This window comes from Spodoptera frugiperda, chromosome 8 (assembly GCF_023101765.2).
Source record: "Spodoptera frugiperda isolate SF20-4 chromosome 8, AGI-APGP_CSIRO_Sfru_2.0, whole genome shotgun sequence".
Classification (NCBI taxonomy): domain Eukaryota; kingdom Metazoa; phylum Arthropoda; class Insecta; order Lepidoptera; family Noctuidae; genus Spodoptera; species Spodoptera frugiperda.
Window position 1 is genome coordinate 6,522,559 of NC_064219.1, and position 15,201 is coordinate 6,537,759.

At 33.9% G+C, this 15,201-nt stretch overlaps 2 protein-coding genes across 2 annotated transcripts in view; one reads left to right on the plus strand and one right to left on the minus strand.

The window, feature by feature from the left end:
* Positions 1 to 1,575: 1,575 nt before the first annotated feature.
* On the minus strand, positions 1,576 to 14,956 carry LOC118275816 (zinc finger protein 470-like). Its single transcript, XM_035593905.2, has 11 exons — positions 14,607 to 14,956; positions 11,554 to 11,924; positions 11,194 to 11,383; positions 10,785 to 10,880; positions 10,110 to 10,282; positions 9,489 to 9,709; positions 8,831 to 8,972; positions 8,138 to 8,263; positions 7,577 to 7,701; positions 3,969 to 4,088; positions 1,576 to 1,818 (listed from the first exon to the last, which is right to left on the minus strand). Exons 2-11 carry the CDS (start codon positions 11,914 to 11,916, stop codon positions 1,737 to 1,739), a joined length of 1,638 nt encoding a protein of 545 aa, XP_035449798.2. The 5' UTR covers positions 11,917 to 11,924; positions 14,607 to 14,956; the 3' UTR covers positions 1,576 to 1,736.
* The window catches only part of LOC118275815 (RNA helicase aquarius), a 78,466-nt gene continuing 75,414 nt past the window's right edge, over positions 12,150 to 15,201 (plus strand). The window contains exons 1-2 of the mRNA XM_050695417.1: positions 12,150 to 12,355; positions 14,561 to 14,661. Of these exons, the coding sequence (XP_050551374.1) occupies positions 12,269 to 12,355; positions 14,561 to 14,661 (188 nt within the window). The 5' untranslated portion in view covers positions 12,150 to 12,268. The remainder of the gene's footprint in view (positions 12,356 to 14,560; positions 14,662 to 15,201) is intronic.

Consider the following 15,201-nt stretch of genomic DNA (forward strand, 5'->3'; position numbering starts at 1 on the left):
CCGAGCTGATAAGACAAGGTGTAATTGCAAAGTCACTCGCACTTTTCCCGTATTTCACTTTAGTAATCTGACTGTGTGTCGTGGTGGCCCAGTCTCATGCATGACACTTACCAACGGCAAATACCAATGTGACTTTTTCCGAGTTATATGTAATTTCTCAGATTATAGACACCACAAACAGTGAAGGAAAACATCGTGAGGAAACCTGAGCTTATAATTTCTGCAAGTTTGAAATAGTCAACCCGCAATGAGCAAGCGTGGTGACTGGTGATTAATGCTCTAACCTTCTTTGTGTGTGAAGTGGCCACTTAAAGGCTGATGATGTATGCCTGTAATATGACTGCTAATACAAAGAATTGTGAAGTCAAAAGACCCATTAGGTAATATATTCATCGAATCAGGGACCTTAAACTCATCAGTTCTACTAGTGATCTCATGAGAAACGAATCACCTGAATAATTCACGGCAGATTTCAATACCTACATGATCCCGAAATTCCGAATCCAAAAATTAAACCAAAAGGCCGGTAACGCAGTTGTAAGTTCTCTGGAGATGTGGATGTCCATCGGCAACGCCTATCGCTTCTCATCAGGTGATTCGTTTGCTCGTTTAAACCTATTTATTAGGAGACATGGCAGCTATGTTATTTACAGAGAAAATAACATAAACTACATCTAAACTAATAAAACAAAATTAGAGAGTTTGTTTGTAATATTGAAATAACCGTTTTTACTACATGCAAATAAATATATCAAAATATATCTACATATATCAAAATATATTTTTTACAATGTTTGTCTGTCTGTTTGTTTCGGCTAATCTCTGAAATGGCTGGACCGATCTTGACGGGACGGTAACTGATGTAAATAAAATTATCCTAAGTTACTTAAGAAGTAACTATTAGAAAATGATGTTATAAAGTCCGTCATTCACGCGAGTGAAGCTGGCAATAGCTAGTATAAAATTTAATAATCCTTAAAAATACTCAGTCAACCCTGATCCATCTATACTCAGACCCATCTAGACTCATCAATACTCAGTCAGTACTAACGCATCGGTACAATAAACTTAACTAATCCTCAAATTTGACTATAACAAGCCTGTCTCAATACACATTGGTCCCTGGTGTATAAACAACATGAATATTAAACTATTATTCTGTTTTCAAACTAAAAAGAGGAAAATTATAAGAATTTGTAATATATTTTCAAGTTGCAATTACTCATTTTATTCGGTCACATCGTGCCTTTGAAACATAGAAAACTATTTGTGTCTAACAGAAGAAATAATCTAAGTACCTATTACCTATGTATCAAGGAAAAAGTTTAAATTCCTGCATCAGTTTGTGAGTAAATATACAAAGTATGTACCTATCAAAGTAAATAAGTAGGTAGACAAAATAAAACAGTGCTTATCTACTTGCAATTTTGGTAACAGATAAACTGTGATAGTACTTACCTACTCAATATATACCAAAAAAAAAAGATATTGAATGTATTTATTTACAAGGAATGTGTTTCAATAAAAACCAAACACAAAATAAAGTCTATTTATATATTATTATATCTAAGTATATTCACAATAACAATAAGTTTAAAAACTTTAAAAAATATAATTCTAAGTTTGGTACTGCCGAGCGCTTGAATGAAGTTTCTCCCCTAGTTTAGTACACCTAGCGACACCTATTGACAACATTTTAGAACTAGGCTCGAACAACATGGCGCTGATTTTTTTTCTCACTTTTTGAACTCTGAGTCGATGGAGACTGCCTGGACACCGTGTAAAGTTCTCTTATGCTTCCACATGTCACCTGATCGTCTGTGAAAATCAAAATTATTAAAAGAACATTATTAAATTCTATTGTAGTGAGTTGCCTCGTTGACCGAGTGGTTGCACGCAAGTGAAGGGTCTCGTATTCAGTTCTAAAGTATCGTTAGGATTTTAATGAGTACTATAATAGTCTTATGCATGGTGTATTTATTACATGGGATTTTGTAACAGGCAAAAATAAGAGTAAGTTACATGATTATAATGTAGGACAATAGAGGCATAATATGATAAAACACCTACAATTAGGTACATGGCTTTTCCTGCGAAGAATAAGAATTTGTCTATGGTATTTGTTTATGGTTTTATTTTAACAATTGATTAAATGTGCGAAGTTCAGCACCAGATTTGTAATTGTTTGCATCTAGTCTAGTCAAATTAAACAACAAAACAGTAGTCAAATAAAAAAAATAGAGTAAGTACTGGGATCAGCATTCGGTATAAAGTGTCAAATGTCCCCTTAGATCGAACTTCACACAATATACCTATTTATTTTTAAACGAATATAAGTATACACATGATATAAATACCCACTTTGCTATGGTCGTAAGTCGAAACAGTAAAATCAAAACAGACTATTGAAATAATAATTATTAATAAAATTAGGGTAGAACAAAATTTTGGTGAAGACCTTGGATTGAAGTAGGAATATAAGTACAAATATGTCAAAGTCCCCATAAATACCATAACTACCTATATATACCACGTCGTTTTTTTATTAGGTTCTATTTTCTTATTCCTTTTTAAATTTTCTACGCGAATATTCGTTACATCACTAATACGTATTTATAACAAACATGTAATCTCAGTTAGACAATCTTTTAAAATGCGTAAAATAATAATTAGGAACGTACAACACGCGAATTGTAAAAGTCTATTAATTCGAAATATTATTAGCTTAGTTGAATGAAAAGCGTAACATTCTTATTCGAAGATTCATTCCGTAGCTTCCGAAGGGGTAGGCAGAAGTACACCCTGCACATTTAATAAAAAGTTTTTTTTCTGTGGAAGACCAATATAGTAGTTGCACGGGATTTTCACCCATTGTGATTAACCGCGTCTATTCAGCTTCTTCTCATCATCAAATTGCTGGGCAAACAGCAAAGTCCTCTACTCACGCAGATAAGGAATGAGCATTAATGATCATACTTGTTCAAGAGTGACATTTCAAAATTACCTATTTAAGGTTTAATTTCAAACAAATGCTTTGACTTTGAATTTGGAACAATACTTAGCACAAATAACCATTTCCCCTACATTATTGCTATTGGTACAAATACCTAGTACGGTACCTAAAAATATGAAACATCATCTAAAAATAACTTAAAAGTCATGCTAATGTTTTTAGCAACTAAAGAACAATTTCTTATTACCTACCAATATATTTTTTTCCCACTACACGGAACTTGAAAAGATGAGGCGATACGCATAAGGATAAAGGTACGATGCTGAGACCCGAGTGCAGGTAGAAACGACACAATGACACAAATCATTTTGGTTTAATGTACTGGGGGACCGTCTTTGACATTCTTTGCTTACCCTTCTTGTATTAGTTAGCGTGAAGGTGAACTATATATATATGGTTTAAGAGCTGATTTTATTCTGTGATCTTTTGATACTTTCTGCCGTACTCAGAGACATTTAATAATTACTTTAAACTATTTCTTAGTAACGATTTTGTTCCTAAAACAATTGCTATTGTAAGGACTGGGTTAAATAATCATTAAATGTCTCTAAGTACGGCAGTTTGTCTTATTTAAACTAGTTAGTCATTGGATAATGTAAAGGCGTATATTGGAGATATTAAATGTATAATGGGTAATGCGATGATTTTGTTAACGCTGCGCTTTTTACTGGCGTTTTTAAAGTATCGTTAGCTAAAAATGGGAGAAATATCAAATAAATACTCTTTAGGGTTCACTAACGATTTTAAACTTTCAACTCGGGAGCTTTGGACTGTCTAGCGGGTTACTGGAGCTCCGGTTCGAAAAGCAGGAGTAGGAACAGGAGTAGGAAGGTTTTTAGTCAGTGAGAGTCTGACACTCCAACTCGCCTCGCCCAAGGTGAGGTGGGAGAAGTCATTGGATAATATTTTCCTCCCCGTTAAGGGAAAATTTGATATACTTATTTCAAGTAAATACCTGAAGGCAGTTCCGCAGATATCACATTCGTGAGGTTTCTCTCCAGTGTGTATGAGGGTGTGCACGGTGCGGGCGTACGGTCTTCTGAACGCTGCACCACAAATGTCACAGCGGTATGGCCTGCAAGGAAGATATGGCTTAGGATGCTTCAGGACTTTACTAGATATGTAATACCTCGGACATAAGTGTTTTATAAACTCGTAATAGTAATACGAAGCGAAGACAAGATTGATGACAAATATTTTTGTAAAAGTGGTAATGACGTGTAAATTTAACGAGCATAAATATATTTCTTTTACTTTGAACTACAAGATGTAATGTTTAAAATTCGCTATCTCATTGTGAATATTAGGATTTAGGGTACAGGAATTTCAGTTAGATTTCTTCTTTTTTCGTGAGTACCCGGGATCGTAATTGTGGCCTAATATTGTACCTATTTCCACTTTGGACATTATGGATCCAATAATTATTTGAAGTCTTGAACAATAGTTTGTAGGTCACAAATAAGTCCGTACTTCCGTTGCGGAAATCGAACAGGCGACACATTGCGCAGTAGTCGCTCGTCTAGCCACTGAGTCAACCGTGCAATCAACTACAGCCATTATCGTGACCAGATTCTATTGATGAAATAATATCTTTTTTGAAGACAATTAAGTACTTCGCAATTAATTCTCTGAATCTCAGAAATACCTAAGCAGTTATTGACCTAGGTCAGTGGCAATCGTATTGTCCTCAATACGATTTAATTATGTATGACAACTTAATAATGTAACTAAATCGCTAAACTATAGTTAATTAATAAACATATCTACGTCCACATTGTATGCTTGCTTGTTTGTTTGTTTGTTTGAACTCGCTAATCTTTGTAAATACTGGTTCGATTTGAAAAAATATTTTTTCTGTTGGATAGTCCGTTTATCGAGGAACGCTATTGCAGAGATGTGAAAACGCGCGGGAGTCTCTAGTCATACATACTTACATGTAGCCTTTAAAAAGGAGTAGGTAGGTACTTAGGTAGGATATTTAGACAATATGTAATAGAAGGTGAGCCATGTGCCTACTAGATTAGACTCCGTGCTTTATTAAAAATTATCGAAAAAACCGAAAAGTCCCAATAATGCTTAGTCCGATCTTAGGATTAATTCGGATTTTTTTTATCTACTGGGATGGATCGGCGTTTGGCCACTATCTCGCCTGGTGGTAAGCTGGTGGATATTTCTTGCTCTCTCATTGTGATTGTACAAACTAATTATGTACTATTTTGAATAGATTACGAAATACAATATTTTTAATGTTGAATGATGAAATAACTGAATGAGAACTTATTCGTATAATATTATAATATAATGTTTTTCACAAAAATACGAGTTCCATTTATGAATTAATTGAAATATCCAACCAGTGCGTTTTCTAAAGCGAGTGCAAAACGAAATAATGCGAATTTCTGTGTACGTACGTACGCTGCCGCTGACGATCCGTATTCACGAGTTCCGAGAATTAATCCCGGCCAAATTAACGGTTCGTTGTAAATATCAATTATTATTATATTCACAAATACATACTATAATAGGTATATAGGTATTTATACATAGCTCGCAAAACTATTGAGAAGTGAGTGTCCGAATATAAAAGTAGACAAAACATGTTACCAACATACTTATTTAAAAATAAATTTTCTAACCACCGTACTCAGGGTCATTTAATGGTTACTTAAACCTTAGCGATTGTCTTCGATACAAAATCGTTACTGAGGAATAAGTAGTTTAAGTAGTCATTAAATGTCTCTGAGTGCGGCAGTAAGTATTAAAAGTAGGTAAGACGAAATGGGTAAATCTTTAAATACAGTGTATATGAAATAAACATACTTATACTTACTGACTAACTAGTTAATATACGAATTCGAATCGACATAAAAGATTTCGCTAATGTATTGTAATTTATTTAAAGGTCGTCTTATTTTAGATTGCGTGACCATTAACGCCATCTACGTCAAATCTACGTCCGAACTTCAAACTAGAATCATTTTGCTACAAAATTAAAAATAATTACTAATGTAGGAATACATTTCTCTCTCAATAGTTTAACAAAAACGTTTACTGCATTACATGTAAAAATACATACATATCGTCACACCTTTAATCCCCGAAGGTGTAGGCAGAGGTGCACATTATAGCATGTAATGCCACTGTACAATGTACACCCACTTTTCACAATTTATGTTGTAAATCCCATGTAATAGGTGGTGAGCCTATTGCCATATACCGGACAGTCGCACTTGCGACCACTCGACCAACCAACAACTATTTCTTACATATAATAATTATATTTTATTGTTATAATAAAAACATAAAGCGGAAAAACAATCAGATAGGTACCTAGTACCTAGATACATTAATTACTCCCTTTAAAAAGTAAAAAATAATAAAAGAAATTACTTAAAGTAGCTAAGAATGTATGATAATTTGGTCTGTGTGAACGTCGCGTTGGGGGACCGCTCCTAATTATTTCTTAATTTACGATTTGTTCATAAGTCGTATCACATGCTTGTTAACATTAAAGTAAATTGATGTTTAAGTACTATAACGCAGAAAATAGAAATATAGCGGCGCAGGCTTTTTGCGGTGTACAGTCCGTATGAATGCGGTCCCCCAACGAGACGTACCTTTTTTTTTAGAATTATTGTACATTCTTAGCTACTTTAAGATTAAGTTTGTTTTATTATCTTTTTAGGGTTTTTGGGAAATTAAGTTTTTATACACGCGGGGTTTTTTAAATTTTTAATTTAATTTTTTATTTTATACTTTTTATAGGTAGGTTGGGTTAAGTTAGGCTTAGTATTTACATATACTTACTATAATTTCGATTCTTGTTGGTAAAGATTACCTAAGGATCAAGCTCGTTCGCTTTTATTTATTTTTTTGACTTATTTATTACTAGTTTTTGTTTCTATAAGTAGGCTAAAGATTATATATGGTGCAAGACTGGAACTGTTTATAATAAAACGTTAAATTAAAAATTTTATATTTTTGTTATTAAATTTTTAATTTAATTTTTTATTTTTTTTTTTTTATTAATTTTTTTATTTTTGTTAATACGAAGCATAATAATATCTTTCAATATCTTCTTTCAGTGCGGTTTAATTTGAGACCCCATCCCAGTATATTTGTCAGACCTTCGGCTAATCTCCCCACTTTCACCGCCCATAACTTTAAAACGGCTCAACCGATTTTCATGAAACATGTCTAAGAACACTCGCACATAAGTCCCCTTTCATACGAAAAAAACTAAATTGAAATCACTGCATCCGTTCGGGATTTATGATGCCTACAAACAGACAACAGACAGACACGTCAAACTTATAACACCCCTCTTTGTGCGTCGGGGGTTAAAAATAATATTTACATCTACCTATTTCTTATGAAAATACATACATATAATAATTATATTTTATTGTTATAATAAAAACATAAAGCGGAAAAACAATCAGATAGGTACCTAGTACCTAGATACATTACAATTACTAGTCTATGACGATAAATTAGAACAGAACTAGTATAAAAGCTAATAAAATTACGTCTGGATGCTAAACAAAAGGATTGTATGATAACCTTTGGTCTGTGTGAATTCGTGCGTGCTCACGCAACCGTGCGGCCGCTGTGAACGTCTTGGGGCAAGCTGTGCATGCGAAGGGTTTCTCGCCAGTGTGGGTCCTGCGATGGTCGTCGCGCTCCACCTGCCACCGACACCATTCCACATACATTATCATATGGAAAAAATACTGGGAACTATCCCCGTCCAGCCCATAGTAAATAGCGCGTGCAATGAGCTTTTTGCGATTACCCAGTATTTGTGTTCAGTTATAGGTACGTACTTCGTATTGTTTTAAGTTATAGTTGTTTATTATATAAGTTAACGGAGTATGCATGTGTAATGTGTTGGTTTGTCTTCCTTATAGGGTTTTTGTTAGGTGTATTGAATTATATCCGTATACACGCGTTCAGTATATGATATTCTACCTCCTATTTTTTATAATGGAAACTGAAACTGGACTTTAAGTACCTTATCCTGGGGGAAAATTGTAAAATCTTATTGTACCTATCCATAAGGACCTCCTTACATCCTTTACCATTAATAGCCAAAAATAAGAACACGTAGTAGAGTAGGCAAACCTTGACTTTAAAAGCTTTCGGGCATAGATCACAGGGGTAAGGCCTTTCTCCAGTGTGCATCCTCATATGGATGGCTAGGTGTCCTGACTGGTTGAAGCGTCTTCCGCAGACACGGCAAGGGTATCCCTGGAACAAAGAAATGTTAGGTCGACAATGCCGTAATGCGAACGACACATTTGGTGTTGGTGTCCATATACTCGTAGGTACATAATATTATGAATCTACTTACATAGTCTAGCAGCTAGCAGTTTATAGATTACAGTAAGTGCTTGCCAATACACGAGCAGTACCTTCCTAAGCTTTGGTAGACAAGCTGGTAAGTAGGAAAATAAATCAACTTATTGAGAAAAACGTTCCAAAATTCTGAACCTGGGAAGCCGTACAACAGCTACATGGTTAAGTATAGCGTAACAACGACAAAGTGGACCTTTGTCTCATCTTTACATTTGAGATAATTCTATCTATCTCTAACTAAACATAAGTTTATCTTAAATTGTCGCGTCTTGGCATTTATTTCGAACAATACAAAATTACCTAAGAACACAGTAAAAATACTAGAAATATCCTATCCTATAGCCTATATATAACTATACGTATAACATAGTCACTTTCATTGATTTCAACACAGAAACCAGAGTGAAACAATATAAGTAGGAAAGTGACGCTACCTAGCGGGTCCGTTGTATAACTTACTGGTTTAGTAACTTTGTGCATTTTCTTGTGCGTATGCAGTGCGCACATGCTGCCCAGCACTTTGTCGCATTCCTCGCACACGTAGGCCATCAGAGGAGCGCCTGGGGGACGGTCCTCCCCACGCTTGTGGCGGTACAACTCTCTACAACAAGGATATTTTGTATGTGCTACAATAACCATGTAAAAAACGAAAGATATATGTTTTGTAGCTAACCACATATACAATCATAAACATGGTTTTTATTCAGGCAGTAAGGAGAGACTGATGAACCTAGGAATCAAATATGATAGCCTTATCTACCTTGTAGACCCTGTCCCTGTCAACAAATTAATAATTAGTCAATAAAGGTTTTTTTTTCTAACTACTTATTAAAAAGTTTAACATAAGATTTTCCTTTGCAACTGTTAGCTCCTGTTTCACCGCCTTCATATAAGTACCCGATAAACTTATGTGACAGATCATTCATAGAAATTATTGTGAAACAGGCCCTTAATGTACATAAGCACCAACTAACGCCATCTGTTGGTGTCAGAGTATAATTCATACTCTGTTCATTCTACGTTCGGAGATTTTGTAGTTTGTATGAAATCATTAAATGTTATTAATAAAAGAAATCATAAGAATAAGTAATTAAATATTCTTTTTGTTAATTTTTACCTGGCAGTTGCGAAAAGTTGGTTGCAAGAACCACAATTCCACATTTTACTGTTGCCGCTGTTTGTGTAGCTTCGTCGTGTTGCCCTGGTAGGTGGAGGCTTATGGCACTCCATTGAATGGATCTTCAACTCCTCGGTAGACCCATACTGCTTACCACAAATGTCACATGCGTAACAAACGATGGGACCAAGATGGGTGTTTGCATTTAAGGTGCAGTTCTCCTATGAAAATTAATTGATTGAGATGAAAATTAATTAATAAGTTTTAAAAATAATTTCAATAGGTTCTCAGTGAGTCTTAGTTGCGTTCCGTATATGTGTGGCTTCATAATATGTGGGAATCAAAACATAGGTACCAAAAGTAACCCAGGTAGGTTTAAATAATTTTTTTTCACTTTTTCAGGAATATCAGGGCAATATCGATAAATTGGAAAATAACACGTGTTTTTTTTATTCTTGGGTAGACGGAGGTTGGTTAACCTACATGAACCGATGAGCTCTTGCTTGGGTGACGTACCTTTATACCTACTTAGGCCACACGATCACAGAGGAGCGACGCATTTTATTTCCGAAACCGGACAAGATGATTACTATTTAGGTAGTATTAGATGGTAACACTTACACTTTGTTCCTCATAATAATGATTCTGATCTTCAATGAAGCAGGTGAGTCGGTGTTTGTCGAGAGCATCGCCGTCCGCGAAGAGACCGCTGCAGAAGTCGCAGACGTACATTGTGTACAGTTTCCGAGATGCCACGTTACTCTTCCCGTCGGAGGAGATGCAGCATAGTTGTTCTAGAACGTTTAATTAAAATTAAGTAAGATAGTAGAGACATGCCGAGTAACTGTAGATGAGCTGGCGTCGGTCGGTATTACGTGGAGGACTTTCAAACCTTCAAGAAAAAGCATACTCTTACGGCTGATGATGATGATGATGACCTGTGAAGCGATCTGAGTAATTGAAGATAGATGGCTTGGCACAGATCGCTTACCATCATGCATCATACAGCATGGAGTAATTATGCTCGTGTGATTTACTCCAAAATAAAAAAGTAGGTGCCTACATGCTAATTCTCAGTATTTATGTATGAACGAGTAAGTATTAGGTACCTACTTAGATTCCTACTTATCCTTAAGCATTCAAAACTTCACTTCAAGTAAAACTAAACCCGAATTCCTTTGGGTTCTAAATCTGTCCTCGCTAAATACACAATGACCCTCTATTTTTAGAAATGTGCGTAAATCCTTTATTATTAAAAAATAAAACAATGCGTAATGTAATCCCTGTTAACTTTACCCGTGGGCTCAACTTCCAGAGCGGTCGATAGCACACGTTCACACATTCGGCACACGAGCCACTCTGTCTCAAAGTTTTCATTGTTTTGAGTAGCTCCTGAAAGAAATTAAGAACTTTTAGGAAATCGTTTTTACATACATCATTTAACGCAGTGTCGTTAAGCTTCTCTTTCTTTTTCTGTATGTATGAAATCAAAGTGGTGTTATTAGATCAAAGGTAGACAGTATGGACATCATAAACAGGTTGCTGATATCGTCAGATTCACGAGCAATCGTTATTGAAATGGAAGTAACGAAATAAGGTGGAAACCTGTGTTCAGCACTACACGTTTTCCCGTCATAATGATGCCCGTGTCATTAAATCATGATGATGATGATAATGATTTGATATATTAAGAAAAACATCAAACCTTGAACATTTCTGGTTTCAATTTTGTCTTGTTCAGTAGGTAACAAGGTACTTTCAAGTTGCCCTACAGAATTATCAGAAGTGTGGAACGATATAGTGTGGTCCAGAAGATCGGCTTCAGTCGTAAATATCTCATGACATATCACACAAGAATGCAGAGCTAGTAAGTCCGGCCCGGTGCTTTCACTTGTCTGCAACGAATTTAACTTAACTAAGACTCAAAATTAGCGCTATTTCCTATTTCTACGACTACCTACGAATAATCTAAGCTAAATATCTACATTCCTTGGTATTAATTCTTAAAACCTACTTATTATTGTCATCTAGGTACAATATGTAATGTCCTTATAATTTTAAAAACCTGAGATTTCTCTGAAGAACCCTGCAGAGGTAGTAAAAATTGATTTACAGTATTTTCATCAAGTAATGTTGGTTCGTAATTAAACAAATTATCCGACTGTACAATGTACAGTTCTGTGTTTTGAACCAAGTTCAAATTATTTTCTTGGAAGTAAGAAGAGTTTTCTACATTGAAAAATCTTCCGGAGTCGTTTGAATGAAAAGTTAAATGATTTTCCACTGTGTTCATTATTGTGGTTACGTCTTGTGTATTTTTATTCGTTAGTGTTTCATTACAATCAGTAACGTTAGTGAACAGCAAGTCATCTGGATCATAAGTTTCGGATAATTCTTTGTAGGGATAGTCAGGTGGATCAAACATCATATTTTCGGCTGAAAGAGTAAATTAATTTTATTATGATTTAAAAAATTATCTACAGATCTAAGATGCATAAAATAAAGTGTTATTTTTATTAAATTAACAAACTTTTACTATTTACACAATAATAATTATAGTTGGGTAGTATAGGAAGGTTTGTTTCGTTCGAAAATGAACCGTTTTTTTTTCATAATGGCAACATTTGTCTTGTCTGATTTGACATTATTCTCTCTCAGTTGCCAAAGTGCCGGTGGATGTCATTTATGTCAGTGGACTGGTGTTTGGTAGTTGTTTTGTCATATTTTGTTTACAATCTTGTGAACAGTAATAAATTGTGTGGTACAAAATAGTATTCAAGATGAAAGCAGAAACTGCACCACCTTCTGATAAACCTAAAATACCGTTGCCGACGCTTTCTCAGATCAATGCCGATCGAATAACTCAGGTAAGTTAGGTTATGCATTTCATAACATTGGATAATTAATAAAGAAAATCAACAGTTACATGCCTAAATTTATAGTTTAAGGTCGTCTGATGAGTAATTCATAGTACAATTAGTCTTAAATGTAGTACAAATACATTCCAAAATTTTGTACCGTGGACAAATGTTACACCCTATGTTTACTATGGGCTACAATAATTTATGAATCACCCATTTGAATAATAAGAATTTCACACAAAATATTTGTACTACTGGAACTATGGTCTAGTTTTACTGAACACTATAAGTGAATCAAATAATTGCAACTGGAAAATTAGGTTATGTTTATCCCACCCATAGAAAATATATTAGCAACTCATCGAAAGGAAATAGTTCCCGCTAATTCTTCTCTATTCTTTAATATAGATTAGGCAAGTGAACACAACAGTTTTGGGCTCATTAGTTCTTAAAACTATAGTGAATGGTTCAATCTTATTTTGAAATGTTTCACAGTAATCTCACCAAATATGATTAAACAGCTCACAATTAATATGAGAATAGTGTACATAGACGCACTTAATACTTGAAATGTTGAACCCAAAATATTTAATGATAAATGTACAACTTTCAAAATGTGAGCCATATTGAAATAAGATTGATTATTACACAGGCATCTTCTAATATAAATGCAGTATCTAAGTAGGCAATGTTTATCTCTACATCACACTAGAGTTAACTGCTATCACCATCTCGTTTAGTGTAAGAATTAGTTTAACCTAAGTGTCCAGTTAAATATCTATTATGGTATAACATTGCTACAAATGGCAAAAAAATATAACAACACTAAATAAAGTGGAGCAGGCATGTGAATAGAACGAAAACATCATGCATGGTCTCTGTCGCAGCAATACAATATGAGCGAGATGGATATGTCGCATATATACTGTGTGTGCACAAGTAATTGAAGGGATTGTTTTTTTTTTATAATATAACTAATTGTCAATGTCATACATGTTAACTTGTATGTGGAGATTTGCTTACTTGGGTAAGCTAATCTCTCAAAATGATTTGGATAGAATTTTGCCATATGCTCTAAAACAACTGTTAATGATATAACCTTACATACAGTTATTCTAGTTGTTATAGAAATTCTAGTGTGGGGCCAAAATTATATTATTTTATTTATTTTTTTTATTTTATTTATTTATTGATTTACATCAGGCAACGAAGGCCCATATTAATACAATAATACTATACTAAAATTTTGCAAGATTATAAAAACTGTTTAAACTGTTATGAGAACATAACAGTTTAAACATATTAATAACATTGTTAGGTTATTGTAGGTTGAATATCCCTGTTAAAAAGTTTCTAGTTGGCTCATATATTATTGTGAGTTTGATCTACACACTTGTGAAGTCATGTTATTGACATTAAATTATCAAAAAAGTATTCATTTGCAATAAAAAAGAAATGTAAGTTTATAAAGTAACTAATTCAATTTATAGAAATAATTTTTTGATGCTTTGATATGTTTTATGTGAACTTAGCTAAACTGCCATTAAAACTACTAGTTAATGTGGGGACTCCTTGTTACCACAAGATTACCTCTGTAACATAATCAAAATGCATGCACAGAGCAACTCTGTGTGTGATCCACTAATTTGTATGTTTGAAAATGCACCCACAACACAAGACAAAATGCCAATGTGGGGCAATGTTTAAAAAAGAATGCTATTTTAGTATGTGAAGTTGCAATTACTTGATTTAAAATGGAAGACCATAGGCCATGGAACATCACACTATAACAAATAGGAACCAGGCACCAAGAGAAATCATGCAGTACTAACTGGTATTTTAGTAAATTGTGCAGTCCATAGTAGCATTGGCTAAATTTGAATTGAGTAGTAAAATGTAGTAAATTATTATTGTTGAAAGTAAATATCTAATTAGTCTGAGTGGCTAAAATCAAACTCAGCATGTAATCTTGGATCACCTATGCATACATTTTATACTAGCTGTAAAATACAACTAAACATATCTGGGTACAAAATCAAATAATGTATGACTTCCATGAAACATCTAGGCAGTCATGTTTATACATAATTTGATAATTTTAATTTACAATGAGCCTACTGGTATTACATTATGTAGGAGGGCAGGATACAAATCTATACAACTATCCTCATGGAATTGTTTTACAAATCAACATGGTTGCATTGTTCACAGCTTGCTAATCAGTACTGGTCGCCACAAACCAAGGAGAGCCACCTACCTTATGATGCTTCAATCGTGGAGTCAATCTATCAAGCAGAAATACTTGGATCCCAGTAAGTAATTATAAAATTAAAGAATTTCTTCATGTAATACAACCACTCTCCCTTCTTAGCCCAAGTGATTTAAACAAATGAACAGCTTTAGGGGTCAACAGCCTAATAGAGTGCAATGACCTATTTATTTTTTTGCAAAACACCAGTTATTTTTTAATTTTGGTGCAGTGTTTCCATATTTTATATTTTGTGTTGAATCAGTTTAAAAAATAGCGGTTATTTTGAGATTAATTGTGCATTTAAGATTTTATTTAAATAATTTTTTGTTTGCATAAACTTGAATTATTTCTCAAAAAGTTTTGTTTTTAAAATGGAAATGTTTAGTGTAAGTAGTTTTAAAATTAACTAGTACTTGTAGCTTACGATTTAACTGCGATTTAATTGTTCGTTAGTTATTATGTACTATACATATACATATAGGTCATTAAACAAAAGTATTAAATAATTATTTCAATTCCAAGATGTTTACTAAAAATAGTAAAATTAAAAAAAATCGTAAAGAATTAGGAGCAGTGGGAGTACTAAAATGATCCATTTTTC

Bases quoted from the DNA above. Each gene is read 5' to 3' on its own strand.
- LOC118275816 (XM_035593905.2), bottom strand. From the start codon at position 11,916: ATGATGTTTGATCCACCTGACTATCCCTACAAAGAATTATCCGAAACT. The intron at 10,881-11,193 runs GTTTGATGTTTT...AATTTCTTTCAG, and splicing joins TGAAACCAGAAATGTTCAAG to GAGCTACTCAAAACAATGAA. The intron at 1,819-3,968 runs GTATTTACTTGA...TGATTTTCACAG, and splicing joins ATCTGCGGAACTGCCTTCAG to ACGATCAGGTGACATGTGGA.